The sequence below is a fragment of the Arachis ipaensis genome, chromosome B9 (assembly GCF_059453495.1).
Source record: "Arachis ipaensis isolate K30076 ecotype BB chromosome B9, ASM5945349v1, whole genome shotgun sequence".
NCBI classification, from domain to species: Eukaryota; Viridiplantae; Streptophyta; class Magnoliopsida; order Fabales; family Fabaceae; genus Arachis; species Arachis ipaensis.
The window spans coordinates 63,425,676-63,441,269 of record NC_142444.1 but is presented as its reverse complement, the minus strand read 5'-3'; the positions used below and the strand labels follow the sequence as shown (position 1 = coordinate 63,441,269).

The 15,594-nt window shown below is 43.2% G+C and overlaps 1 protein-coding gene across 1 annotated transcript in view; it reads left to right on the top strand.

The window, feature by feature from the left end:
• LOC107615621 (uncharacterized) overlaps window positions 1-15,224 on the top strand; it is a 49,993-nt gene extending 34,769 nt beyond the window's left edge. The window contains exons 8-9 of the mRNA XM_088499006.1: window positions 14,673-14,825; window positions 14,913-15,224. Of these exons, the coding sequence (XP_088355132.1) occupies window positions 14,673-14,825; window positions 14,913-15,224 (465 nt within the window). The remainder of the gene's footprint in view (window positions 1-14,672; window positions 14,826-14,912) is intronic.
• Window positions 15,225-15,594: the final 370 nt, after the last annotated feature.

Below are 15,594 nucleotides of genomic sequence, written 5' to 3'. Positions count from 1 at the left end.
TTTATTTAGAAAATTTCAAAAAAAAATCTAGAAAAAGAAAACAAAGATTTTAAAATTTTAACAAAAACAATAAAAGAAGACGCAATTTTAGTGACTCTAAACCAAAAAAAAAGATAAATTTTTCCTAATCTAAGCAACAAGATGAACCGTCAGTTGTCCAAACTCGAACAATCTCCGGCAACGGCGCCAAAAACTTGGTGCACAAAATTGTGATTACACTTTTCACAACTCCGCACAACTAACCAGCAAGTGCACTGGGTCGTCCAAGTAATACCTTACGTGAGTAAGGGTCGATCCCACGGAGACTGTCGGCTTGAAGCAAGCTATGGTTATCTTGTAAATCTTAGTCAGGAGATTAATAATAAAAATGATTTTGTTTATGAAAAGTAAATAACATGAAATAAATGGTACTTGTGATTCAGTAATGAGGAACAGGTTGAGGTTCCGGAGATGCTCTGTCGTCTGAATCTCTGCTTTCCTACTATCTTCTTCTCCAAGCACGCATGGCTTCCTTCAATGGCAAGCTATATGTTGGTGGATCACCGTTGTCAATGGCTACCATCCGTCCTCTCGGATGAAAAAATACCAGGCACAGTTTCTGTATGACTAATCAACTGTCGGATCTCTCGTCTCGGATGAAAAATACCAGGTACAGCTACCGCATGGCTAATCATCTGTCGGTTCTCACTTGTGTCGGAATAGGATCTCTCTATCATTTTTCACACTGTCACTGTGCCCAACATTCGCGAGTTTGAAGCTCGTCACAGTCATTCCGTTCCAGATCCTACTTGGAATACCACAGACAAGGTTTAGACTTTCTGGATCTCAAGAATGCTGCCAATTGGTTCTAGCCTCTACCACGAAGGTTTTAATCCCATGGACTCGGTCTGTGGATTAGAGACCCAAGAGATACGCACTCAAGCTGTCGCCCAATGACTATGTTGAGCTTAGGTAGAACGGGAGTGGTTGTCAAGCACGCGTTCATAAGTTCGAGAATGATGATGAGTGTCACGGATCATCATATTCTCTATATTGAAGTACGAGTGAGTGTCTTAGAACAGAATCAAGCGTGATTGAATAGAAAACAATAGTAATTGCATTAATCCATTGAGACACAGCAGAGCTCCTCACCCCACCTATGGGGTTTAGAGACTCATGCCGTAGAAAATACAATATGAGATGTAAAATGTCATGAGTTGCAAAATGAATCTCTAAAAGTAGTTTTTATGCTAAACTAGTAACTTAGGTTTATAGAAAATGAGTAACTAAGTGCAGATAGTGCAGAAATCCACTTCTGGGGCCCACTTGGTGTGTGCTTGGGCTGAGCATTGAAGCTTTCACATGCATAGGGCATTCTTGGAGTTAAACGCCAGCTTGGGTGCCAGTTTGGGCATTTAACTCCAGTTCTGGCGTTTTATGCCAGAAAATGGTCTCTGGCTGGCGTTTTACGCCAGTTTGGGCCATCAAATCTCGGACAAAGTATGGACCATTATATATTACTGGAAATCCCAAGATGTCTACTTTCCAAATCAATTGAGAGCGTGCCAATTGGGCTTCTATAGCTCCAGAAAATCTATTTCGAGTGCAGGAGGGTCAGAATCCAACCGCATCTGCAGTCATTTCTCAGCCTCTAAATCAGATTTTTGCTCAGGTCCCTCAATTTCAGCCAGAAAATATCTGAAATTACAGAAAAACAAAAAAACTCATAGTAAAGTCCAGAAATGTGATTTTTTCATAAAAACTAATAAAAATATAATAAAAAGTAACTAAGACATACTAAAAACTACCTAAAAATAATGCCAAAAAGGGTGTAAATTATCCGCTCATCAGCTAGGTATTCTTGGGAAAGCTTGGATGAGGTCGAGCAGGCCTTTGTCAATGTGTTAGTGGAAAATTGGGGAGAGCCTCCCCATCTTGATACGAAAAAGTTTATAGGGGATCCTTCCCTTCTTAAGGCTGAATTGGGTATGGCAACTTCTCTATATTTGTTTATTTTTCCGATCTATACCTTTCTTTCTTGCGACTTGATTTCGCTTTTTTCTTTTTGCAGAGATGGTGAAGTCTACATATTCAATGAAACACTTCCGTCGAGCTAAGAAAGCAACTTGTTCATATCCTGGGTCGAGCTATCCGACCTGGGATGATTGGTGACAAAGCGACCGACCTCTTCAGGTCAGGCTACCCGACCTCTTCTCAAAGAGGTCGGCCAAATCGACAGGAAAGCCCAATAAAGGGCCCAAATAGAGGAACACGACCCAAATCCAAAGGCAGTCCAAGCCTATGGAGATAAAGGCGGTTCCCTTGAAGATAAGCTGACCTCACCCGAAGATAAGATAAGATAAGATAACTAACTTATCTTATCGGAAAGGTCAGCCCACACTACTATAAATACACTGGAGCACCCAGGTATAACTCATACTCTGATTCTACAATAAACCTGCTTAATACCTGTGCTAACTTAAGCATCGGAGTCTCTTGCAGGTACCCCCCACCCTCCGGTGACCAAGGATCAGCAGTGCAGTCAGCCAACAAGTCAGACACGACAGCTCCAGCCGCCACTCACCAGCCGGACACGTCGGCACTGACCAGTACAGAAGATCTCAACCGAGATCGATCTCCAGTTTCAGGTAACCCTCGAAACATTTGCGCCGTTGCCGGGGAACCTGGAAGTCATCCCATCACCATGGTGGATGAACAGGATAATGACCACAACTCAGATTTAGAAGACAGAACGCCGCACAAAAATACGGGTGCCACACCAAAGGACACTCAGGAATCTAACAGAGACAAAAACTCATCACATCCGGGAGTAATAGAAGCACTTCAAGATCGCCTAAAGCAACTCGAAAAAGAAAGTCAGTACCAGCAAGAAGTCGGCAAGGATCTACAAAGAGAGGTAAGACGACATCGAGAATTGAAAGATAAACTCCTACAACTTGAAGCCGATCTCAAAGCAAAGGCTACCCGGACCACCCCTGAGGACAACTCTCGCAAGGATCAAGACCCCTTCACTAGGGAAATCATGAAGACCAAAATCCCTAAAGACTTCAAACTTCCGGATATGACTTTGTATGATGGCACTACAGATCCCAACCATCACCTCAGCAACTTCAGAAGCAGAATGTACCTCACCGACGCCTCAGACATCGTTCGCTGCAAAGCTTTTCCAATGACTCTCACGAAGACAGCAATTAGATGGTTCGACAACTTACGTCCTAAGTCCATCTCAAGCTTTGACGACCTAGCCAAAAAGTTCTTGGCCAGATTCTGCATCCAAAAAGATAAGGCCAAGCACGCCCCCAGTCTACTAGGAATCAGGCAAGGAGATCGGGAAAGTCTTCGCAACTACATGGAAATATTCAACAAAATATGCCTAGATATACAAAGCTTGCCAACAGAGGTTTCCGTCATGGGCCTCATCAACAACTTACGAGAGGGACCTTTCAGCCAATCTATATCAAAGAGCAGGCAGAGAAGTACATCAACATGGAAGAAAATTCCCGACTTGGGGAGGCCTCGAAATCCGGTTTCACCTACCGAGATAAAGATAAAGAATCCAAGAAGAAGGAAGATCGAACGGGGGAAAAAATAAAAAAGTATCATAATTACACCCCCCTTCGGGTGTCTCTGGTGGATATTTACAAAGAAGTCTGTAACGCAGAAAAGATACCCCCAGCTCGTCCATTCAAAGGCAAAAGAGGAGGAGGAAATCGGAACGAATACTGTGAATATCATCAGGTCCGAGGACATTCCACCAACAAATGTTTCGATTTAAGAAACATCATAGAAAAATTAGTAAGAGAAGGAAAACTAAATCGGTACCTGGCCACCCGAGATGATGAGCAAAGAAAAAGACGAAGGGATGAAGATGTCGGATGAGCTGAGTAATCACCTCGTACGCCAGAAAGACATGTCCACATGATACACGGAGGATTTGTAGGAGGGGGAATCTCCAAGTCATCCCGTAAAAGATATCTTAAAGAAGTATATCATGTCGAAGGGAAGGAGGAAGCACCCGACATCCCTGCAATCACATTCACCAAAGAAGACGCATCAGGTGTCATCTCAGGACACAACGATCCCATGCTCATCACCATCATACTGGCGAACGCCAATCTCCACTGCACATTAATAGACCAAGGGAGCTCCGCCGACATCTTATTCAAAACTGCCTTCGACAAGCTCGGCTTAGAAGAAAAAGAGCTTAGAGCATACCTGAACAGCCTGTTCGGACTGGACGATACCCCAGTACAACCACTGGGATACGTGTCACTACATACAACCTTCGGAAAAGGGAACCAATCCAGAACACTCAAGATAGACTACATCGTGGTCGATGTGAGTTCAGCCTACAATGCCCTAATAGGTCGGACAACACTAAATCAACTCGACGCAATATTCTCAACACCACATCTATGCATGAAATTCCCAACTACAGAAGGGATAGCTACAATAAAAGCAGATCAAAAGATGGCACGCCACTGTTATAACGAAAGTCCAAACCTCAGAGGCAGAGGAGAAGAGTTCCATACAATTGAGCTTGGTAGAGTTCAGAGACGAGAAGAACTCCGTCCACAGCCCGAAGGAGAGGTAGCGAAAGTTCAGATCGGAGACACCTCAGACAAGACAACTAATATTGGCACGATCCTGAAAGGAAACGCAAAAGAATTACTAGTACAGTTCTTACGAGATAATGTCGATCTCTTCGCATGGAAAGCTGCAGACATGCCAGGCATAGACTCCAAGCTAATGAGTCACAAGTTGGCAGTCTATCCAGGATCTCGGCCGGTACAGCAGAGACGAAGAAAACATGGGCCAGAACGATCCCAAGCTGTGGAAGAACAGGTACAAGCACTACTGGAGGCAGGATTCATAAGAAAAGTCAAGTACCCACTATGGCTAGCTAACGTCATCTTGGTGAAAAAATCAAATGGGAAATGGCGAATGTGCACTGACTACACCAATCTCAACAAAGCCTGCCCAAAAGATCCTTACCCACTCCCAAGTATCGACGCTCTGGTAGATGCTTCATCCGGATATAAATACCTCTCGTTTATGGATGCATATTCCGGATACAACCAAATCCCCATGTATCCACCAGATCAAGAAAAGACCTCATTTTTAACACCAAAAGCAAATTACTGCTACATAGTGATGCCTTTCGGTCTCAAGAATGCAGGAGCTACGTATCAAAGGCTAATGAATAAAGTCTTTTCAGATCATATCAGAAAAATCATGGAAGTCTACGTAGACGACATGTTAATAAAGACACAAAGCGAAGAGATATTACTGACCGACCTGGCTCAGGTGTTCGACACTATAAGGAAGCATGACATACGACTCAATCCCGCAAAATGTACCTTTGCAGTAGAAGTGGGCAAATTCTTAGGTTTTATGCTCACACAAAGAGGAATTGAAGCAAACCCGAACAAATGCCAGGCCATACTCAACATGAAGAGCCCGACTTGTGTCAGAGAGGTACAACAACTCAACGGGAGATTAGCAGCCTTATCCAGATTCTTAGCAGGATCAGCAATAAGATCCCTCCCCTTCTATGCCACTTTAAGGAAAGGAAAGAAGTTTGAATGGACAATGGAATGCGAGCAAGCCTTCCAGGATTTCAAAAATTTTCTGGGACGACCACCTATCCTAACTCGACCACGAGAGGAAGAACCACTCGTATTATACCTTCCAGGCTCACACCATTAAGGTTCGGACCAACCAGCCCATAAAAGGGATACTACAGAAAACAGATCTAGCAGGCAGAATTTTATAATGGGCAGTCGAGTTATCAGAATTCGATCTCCAATATGAAGCTCGGACCGCCATCAAATCACAATACTTGGCTGACTTCATCGCATAATTCACAGATACCCTGGAAACCCCCACAGAATGGAATCTCTACGTGGACGGGTCTTCAAATAAGACTGGAAGCGGCGCAGGTGTGATAATAGAAAGCAACCAAGGAACCCAAGTTGAGCTATCCCTCAAATTTGGGTTCCCGGCCTCAAACAACCAAGCGGAATATGAAGCATTACTAGCTGGTTTGAAGCTGGCTAAGGAGGTGGGAGCTCAAAAACTCAACATCTTTAGCGATTCACAAGTAGTCACCTCACAAATAACAGGGAGCTACCAAGCCAAAGATCCCACCATGAAAAAGTATTTGGATAAAACTAAGGAACAGCTCGGACAACTCGGGGAATATAAGATCTGCCACATACCCGTGAACAAAATGCCCGAGCTAATGCACTCTCAAAACTAGCCAGCACCAAACCAGGGGGCAACAATAGAAGCCTCATCCAGGAAATGCTGCAGAATCCATCAATCTCAGAAGAGGAAAAAGTCCTAGCCATAACAAGTCAGGATCAAGGATGGATGACCCCCATAATTAATTACCTCAAAACAGAAACACTCCCCACAAATAAGAAGGAGGCAAAGAGGTTAAAACGGGAGGCTCAGTACTACACCATCATAAACAACACCCTATATAAAAGAGGGATTTCAATACCACTACTAAAATGTGTGCCGACCTCCAACACAAGGAAAGTTTTAGAGGAAGTACACAGTGGCATTTGTGGTAATCATCTCGGAGCACAAGCTCTCACAAAAAAAGTACTCCGGGCGGGATTTTATTGGCCAACTCTACAAAAAGAAGCTACAGAGTATGTAAGGACATGCCCACCATGCCAGAAACATGCCAACTTTCACATCGCCCCACCAGAAGAGCTCATCAGCATAACCTCATCTTGGCCATTTGCAAAATGGGGACTTGATCTCCTCGGACCTTTCTCCCAGGGATCAGGACAAGTCAAATTCCTCATAGTAGGGGTAGACTATTTCACAAAGTGGATCGAGGCAGAGCCCCTAGCCAACGCCACTGCTCAAAGAAGCCGGAAATTCCTATATAGGAGCATTGTCACAAGGTTTGGGGTTCCATATTCCATCACCACGGACAATGGCACCCAATTCACAGATGCAGGCTTCAGAAAGTTAGTAGCCGATCTGAACATAAAACACCAGTTCACCTCCGTCGAACATCCTCAAGCCAATGGACAAGTCGAAGTTGCCAACAAAGTCATATTGGTTGGGTTAAAACGGAGACTGCAAGCTGCAAAGGGAGCTTAGGCCGAAGAACTTTCACAAGTCCTATGGGCGTATCGAACAACGCCACATTCCACCACAAACGAATCACCATTTCGACTAGCATACGGAGTGGAGGCAATGATCCCAATAGAGGTCAAGGAAGGGTCACCTAGAGTAGTCCACTATAATGAAGAAGCCAATTCTCAACTTCAAAGAGAAAAGCTCGACCTACTTCCGGAAATCCAAGAAAGTGCCCGGATCAGGGAAGAAGCGCTAAAGCGACGAATGGCTTCGAGATATAATCAAAGGGTAGTGCCAAGAGGTTTCGCTGAGAATGATCTCGTCCTAATCCGAAATGACATTGGAACAACTCGACCCGGAGAAGGAAAGCTGGCAGCAAATTGGAAAGGACCCTACCGAGTCATAGAAGTACTTGGAAAGGGCTACTACAGACTGTCCGAACTCAATGAACGAGAGCTTCCCAGATCATGGCACGCCTGCAACCTAAGAATGTACTATAGCTAGAGAAGGTAAAAGATCTCGAACGAACTCTTTTTCCTGAAAAGGTTTTTTAATGAGGCACCAAGTCGAGATTCAGAAATTATCCAATTTAAAGGGATGAAAAACTCCCGCATGTATATATTTGCACTTGCTTTTAAATAATATATATATTTAGATATTCTACAAATTTTCAAGATGCATTAATCTAAAGCATTCATCGTCCGATTATAAAGCAACAGATCGGCAGAAAGTGAAAAACAGATTCACTGCACGATCACGATAAAGACCAATAGAGATGAAAACGCGATTCATCTAAAAGTCGAACAAACAAAGATAAAAACCACCTTCTACAAATCGGCAAAGATGAACACAGAATAATGCAAGCAGTTATCGAGTTATCCAGAAATAGAACCTGACGAGGTCTTATGGATTGCTAAATAATAACTTAAAGACTGGCCGACGTTAAGAAGTCAGACCGAGTCAACCCAAGTTATCAGCAAATCGCTGGAAAGAGGTCTGGCCAATCCTATAAAAGAGGAATTGCTATAACTTAGAAGAGATCGACCTAACGAAGTCGGTCTCCTACAAAAATAAGTTATATAAGTAATCCCTGAAAGAGACCTGACAAAGGTCTAAGAAAGAGGATTACAAAATAACTTAGAAGAGTTCGACCTAACGAAGTCGGTCTCCTACAAAAATAAGTTATATAAGTAATCCCTGAAAGAGACTTAACAAAGGTCCAAGAAAGAGGATTACAAAATAACTTAGAAGAGATCGACCTAACGAAGTCGGTCTCCTACAAAAATAAGTTATACAAGTAATCCCTGAAAGAGACCTGACAAAGGTCCAAGAAAGAAGATTACAAAATAACTTAGAAGAGATCGACCTAACGAAGTCGGTCTCCTACAAAAATAAGTTATATAAGTAATCCCTGAAAGAGACCTGACAAAGGTCCAAGAAAGAGGATTACAAAATAACTTAGAAGAGATCGACCTAACGAAGTCGGTCTCCTACAAAAATAAGTTATATAAGTAATCCCTGAAAGAGACCTGACAAAGGTCCAAGAAAGAGGATTACAAAATAACTTAGATGAGGACGACATAAAGAAGTCGACCTCCTACAAACAAGTTATATAAGTAATCCCTGAAAGAGACCTAACAAAGGTCCAAGAAAGAGGATTACAAAAATAACTTAGAAAAGGATGACGTAAAGAAGTCGACCTCCCACAAACAAGTTATTAAAGTAGTCTCTGAAAGAGACCTAGCAAAGGTCCAAGAAAGAGGACTGCAAAAGTAACTAAAACGAGGACCAACATAAAGAAATCGGCTATGGATTGCTAGAAATACAAGCAAGAGCGAGAAAACCGAGAAACAAGTTGGACCCGCCCATCCACGACCTCAAAGGAGTCAACCCGCAAGCAACAGGTGCAAAGCGATCCAAAGAGGCCGAGAAGCAAGGCTCCAACATCTCCAAAAAGTGCTAAGACAAGTGCAAACGAGCATGATATAAAATACAATATTATAACGAGCTTCAGGGTCAGCCCCAAAAGCTTGAAAACTACTTGTTGTTTTTTAAAAATAAAAGTTGCTAAACAAGCAACCCAAAAGAGTATCCACAGTCGAGCAAAATATTCAAACTACAAAAAAGAGTTCAGAAGCCCACAAGCCGGGCTATTTACACAAAATATCCAAGAGAAATCAGCAAAGATCGGGAGCCTTTTCGGCAGCATTAGTACAAGGAGAAGGAAGGCGAGTCTGAATAGGCACAGCATCCACGGTTCTATCATCCCGGTTCAGAATCTGGCAATCCGGATCAGACACAAATGGAGGAACTGAAGAGGTTGACACTTTGGCAGAAGACGCAGGGGGAGGTTCAACATCATCATCATCCTGGTCATCAGGGACAATCTTACCATCCCTCACAACATTATCCAGGCTTAAAAGAGTAAGGTCGGCCTCAGGAGCAATAATCCGAACCTGCTCCTTCAGGTTCTCATAGGCAGCAGTTACGCTGCCAACAAGATGACCTTGGAGCTCGGAGTAATCAGCTCGGGCATTCTCCAACTCCTCCCTCAGGCGTACCACCTCCCGATAAGATGTAACATAAGCCGTGTCCTCGGCCAACCGCACAGAAGCCGCCAGAGCAAGGGAACTCGCCTTTTCGTTCTCCAGATCCTTCTCCAACTTGGCTACCTTTACCTCAAGCTCTTCCTTCAGGCCCTTCATCTGGTCGAACTCCTGTTTAGCCTCCTCCATAAATTCTTTGGTGGCATGGAGAGGAAGATTTTGAGCAGTCCGGTACAAGGCAGCCCCCATATATGCCATTTTAACACTGTTTCGGGTCATAAAATTCAGATGGCGAAGGATTGACACATCATCCATGGAGAGGGTACCGTAGGGACCGATTTGCTGATCTACGAACTCGATTGCATTAAAATCAGGGGCGTCAAGGTTAAAGGCCTCAATTGTTTTCTGTTACTTGTTGGGAGGAGCACCAGAAGTAATGGCGAAAGTCTGTGGAGGATCAGTCAGACGAACTCGAGGAGTGGGGATCACCTTCCTCGGCCCAAGAGAACTCGGCACAGGCGGCTTCACTGGAACTTGAGAAGATCCCTCTCCGGCCGCCTTGGCCGAGATGTTTTGAGCAGCAGCAGCCTTCTTCGCCTTCTTGTAGGCCTTCATGGAATCATTATTTTTCGACATCTCTGAAAATACAGAATCAACCATAATGATGAGCAACCTAGGAGAAGAAGAACTAAGAAACAAGTATAGAAACAAGTCAGACAGTACCCAAAGCAGTCCGAACCAAAGATGGATCACTCAAAAATCTTTTTGTATTCAGATGGGGTGGTTCCCCCCACAAATCTTCAAGAACAACTACAAAAGCCCGCTCAACCTCATTAAGCATCTCCCATGTATAACGTGACACTCTCACATTCTTTTGCCACTCTAGAGGAAAAGCAAGCTCGTCATTCTCATCAAGAAAAAAGGGGCGGACCCCCTCAACAGCACGGACTCGGAAGAAATAATTCTTAAAATCTTTAAAAGACTCATCATACATGGCAAAAACTTTATGCCCCTGGGCCGATCTGAAAGAAACCCAGGAAACTTTCCTTTTGGAAGAACCGCCAGGCTTGGCCGAGACAAAAAGATAGAGGAAAAGAGTTTGAGAAGGTGTTATGCCTAACTCTTGGAAAAGCAGTTGAAATATCTTGATAAAACCCCAGGAATACGGATGAAGCTGGGATGGAGCAATGTTACATGACCACAACAAGTCGGTCTCGAAAGCAGTAAAAGGAAAGGTAATGTCCAACTGGCTGAAGAAATATTCATAGGCATAGAAAAAGGGACGCTCCCCCTCGACAGAAGTAGGAAAACAAGCCCTCTCATCAGAGTCAGGAGCTACAAGCTCATAATCACTCTCCCGAACACTGTTACCACAAATCCTATGACGTTTCCTCAGCTCTACACAAAATTCAGTATCCATGACAGAAACACACATTAGGACAAGGGAGTCCAGCCAATCGGACATCCCCTCGGGAACTTTGGAAGACATCTCTACAACGTTATTGCGAGAAGACATGAGGACAACTAATCCTACAAAAAGAAAAGAAGATTGGATTACTAAAAACTATCTCGGAGAAGGGGCAAAGCAACTCGACTAATATGATACAGACGAACAAACAGAAAAGGAAAACCCCAAGACTCAAACCAAAGTCCTGGGGCATCCTTTGGAGGCAGTGACAAAGCAAGGTTTCAGGAAAAATCTACAGCTTACGTCTCGGCATCCCCCAAACAAAAAAAAATAAGATTTCAAACAGCAAGCATTTTCATAGGAAAAAGACAAAACACAAAAAAGTACAAAAAGTCATCAAAGCCACTATCTTTTTACAAAAAGCTACGACAACACCAAACATGCCAAGCAGAGAACCGTCAAAGACACATCCTTTTCTCCAGAATCAAACAAAAACCATCATCGAAAGCACAAGCAGAAACGGTGATAACAGGAAAAAGCCCTAAAAGCATCAAGCAACAGGAAAGACGAAAAAATTCACACAAAAGACGAAGAAACTCCAGAACACGCAACAATCAGGCGCAGTAAAAGCAGAAAGATCCAAACTTTCTCCAAGAAAAATCAAACTCAGACATAAAAAAATGATAGAAGAGGAAAAATCAAACCTGGAAAATAGAAGGAAACCTCAAAAGAAAGCTGAATAGCAAGAAGCGACAGAGCCACCCCTCGAACGGAAAAAAATTCTCCGGAAGAAAACGGAGGGAGAAACCCAGAATCACTCCTTTTCCGCAGAAAGCGGTAGTAGAGTAGGCGTCGCAGGAAGAAACTGTGAAACTCTAGGGAAAAATAGAAAACGAGAGAGTAAAGGGAGAAGTTACAAAGAGGAACGAAGAAGAGAAACCATTTCTGATGGCAAAGTTCAAAATAAAAACCAAGGGAAACGGGGCATTTGAAGCCAATTAATGAGGGTATTAAACCCTTGCATGTTCCCAAAGCGCCGATATAAAAGCACGCGCTTTTAAAGGAAAATGTTCCACATTCAAAAATGCTCTACAAAGAAAGGAATCGACAAAATGCTTGAGTTCGGCTTCACTAGAGAAGGACCGAAGTCAAGGACTCGACCTCAACAAAAGACCGAGCTCAAGCAGGGGCACTGTTCATATCCTGGGTTGAGCTATCCGACCTGGGATGATTGGCGACAAAGCGACCGACCTCTTCAGATCAGGCTACCCGACCTCTTCTCAAAGAGGTCGGCCAAATCGACAGGAAAGCCCAATAAGGGGCCCAAATAGAGGAACACGACCCAAATCCAAAGGCAGTCCAAGCCTATAGAGATAAAGGCGGTTCCCTTGAAGATAAGCTGACCTCACCCAAAGATAAGATAAGATAAGATAACTAACTTATCTTATCGGAAAAGTCAGCCCACACTACTATAAATACACTGGAGCACCCAGGTATAACTCATACTCTGATTCTACAATAAACCTGCTTAATACCCGTGCTAACTTAAGCATCGGAGTCTCTTGCAGGTACCCCCTACCCTCCGGTGACCAAGGATCAGCAGTGCAGTCAGCCAACAAGTCGGACACGACAGCTCCAGCTGCCACTCACCAGCCGGACACGTCGGCACCGACCAGTACAGAAGATCTCGACCGAGATCGATCTCCAGTTTCAGGTAACCCTCGGAACACAACTGCTGTGCAAAACATCTCGGCGAAGGTTTCTGGAGAAGGATCTACCCAAGTTCCTCCTAAGAGGCCGATGATAAACCTCGATTTTGTGGTTTATCTTGTGCTTATTTTGGGAGATTTTATCAATATTTCTCACACTTATTCGCAAGACATGCATAGTTTTGTGTTCACTTCTCAATATTGCTCCATGATGGAAAACATGCTTATTTTACCTTAAAATTGCCATATTTTAATCCTCTTCTATTGCCATTCGATGCCGTGATGTATTTGTTGAGTAATTTCAGGAATTATAGGGTAGGAATGACTTAGAAGAGAGGGAGAAAACATGTACAAAAAGGAAGGAACATGAAGAATTGAAATCTTGGAAGAAGCAGCATCGGCGCGCCCGCGCACCACACGCGCACGCGTGGATGAGGTTGGCTGGAAGTGGCGCGCAAAGATGGACGCATTCGCGCGGATCAGAAGATTCTCATCGACGCACACGCGCACGCATGGCGCGCACGCGTGGGAAGCTGCACGTGACCTCATTAAAGGAAATCATGCCTGGCGATTTCTGAGGCTCATCAGGCCCAATTTCAAGCTGTTTTTGCATGGAAAAGACCCAATGATGCTAGGGGAAAAGGGGGGATCAATCATTTTTACACTAAGACACAATTTTAGAGTTTTTTGGGTTCTTTGATTATTCTAGAGAGAGAAACCCTTGTTCCTCTCTAGATCTAGTTTTAATTTGATCTTCCCTTGTTGGATTGTGAACTGAATCTTGTTAATTACTAGTTTTAGTTGTTCAATTTGAATTCCTTGTTACAATTTTGCTTATATCTAGTGATAGTTTTATGAATCCTTGTTAATTGTCATTTTATACCCATTTCATGAATGTTGTAAATCTTGACTTGTTGATATTACATTGATGCATTCTATGTTTAGCTTTGTTGTTTGGATGATTATATGTTGATAATTGTTAGTGGGTACTTGTAGATTTCAATTTAATTGCTATTTTGAACATGCCTCTTGTTAATGCTTACCATGTGTTTGATGAATTGTTTACTTTGATTATGGAGTAGTCTTCTTTACTCTTGGCCTAGGTCAAGGAAATTGGGTAAACTTGAGTCATTAGGTCTAATGGATTTGATGATTTGGGAACCCTTGGTGGTCAATTTGATACTCATTGATGCCAACCCACTACTAATCTAATTAGTAGGTAGGTTGGGACTTATGGGTTGATGTGATCAAAGCTATTTGACGTACTTCAAGTCTAGGGGTAGATATTACGTACTTAAGACTTTTGGAAGTAGACTTAATGAGCTTGGTTCCTCATAATTGTCAAGATATGGTTGTTAGACAAGGATGGTGACCTCAATTCCCATGCCTAGCCGAGAGTTGCTTTTATTATTCATATTTGAAAACCAAATTTCTCAACTATTTGCCTTAGTTATAGTTACTTGTTTGGTTTATAATAGAATTAATTGGAATGTTACTTGTTCATTGGAATTGCTTATGTTTCGCTTAGTTAATTGAATTAATTTGTTGCAATTTAAGATTACTTGCTTGTTAAGATTTCCATTTATTTTCATGCTCATAACTCACAACCCCGGATTTCTAACCAGTGTTGAAGCACATGTTTGCCCATTCCTTGTGAGACGACCCGAGGTTTGAATACTTCGGTTATTTCTATTGGGGTTGAACTTGTGACAATCAAATCCCTCTTCTAAATTTGACACCCGAGGATTGTTGTTGGTAGAGCTATACTTGCAACGCAATCTTATTGAAGAAAATCTTTACCAATACACCCTTGGGGAACTCCGTCAACCGACCTCAGACACTACTGGGCCGAGAAAAATCATCCCAAATCCTCAGGTTTGTGTGATTCCTTTTGCTCCTCTCCAGTCATCCTCTGGTACTGCCTCTTCTCCTATTGTTGGTCCTCCTCCTAAAAAACAGAAGACTGTGGATCCTTATGACTTGGACGCCCCTGATTTTGATGTTGTGGGGTTTGTTGATAATCAAATTGCTCCTTATGGTCAACTTCTGATGGATGATGTGTCCATCCTTCACCATTTGAATTTTATTACTAATAACAGTATTCGGATGGCCCATATGTGAGCAACTCTATTCCGTACTGTTCAGGGCTCCCCGGTCCATGCGACGAAAGCTTTTCTTCAGGATGCCAAGTCAGAGTTTAATAGAATTAAAGGCTTGAAGGATGAACTGGATGCTAGGGTGGCTAAGCTAGAGCTGGATTTAGAAAAGGAGAAGTCTCGAGCTGTCGAGGCTGAGGCGGCTGCAAAATTAGCTGAGGAGATGACGAAGAAACATAAGGAAAGTTATACCCGCACTTACGCCGAGGTGTTGGAGCTGAAGGAGAGGCTTGAATTTGCTCTTGTGAATTACGCCGATCTCCAGGGCCATCTGGTAGATACCGTGACGGGTACTTATTAAATCTAAAGGCACAAGTCCGAGTTCTTGCTCATGAACTTGACTTGACTCTCTTTAGCCTGGACAATGTGGTGGAAGATGGTAAAATAGTGCCTGCCCCGGATGACGAAGATGATGGGCCTCCTCCTCCTGCACCACCAGCCAAGGCATCTACAGCTACAACTTCTTCAACTCCTTCTACTGAGGTCGAACATCCGAACCTGATCCGGATTGTCAAATTCTTAATCGGGATGATGGGACTGTGGACGCCACCCCTATGAACATTGTTCATCCGCCTTCAGCCACAGATGCTGCTACTGGGGAAACCTTGGACCCCCTATGATTTGTTTTGAGTTTTATCTGTACAGCCTAATTTATGGGCTTTTTAAACTCT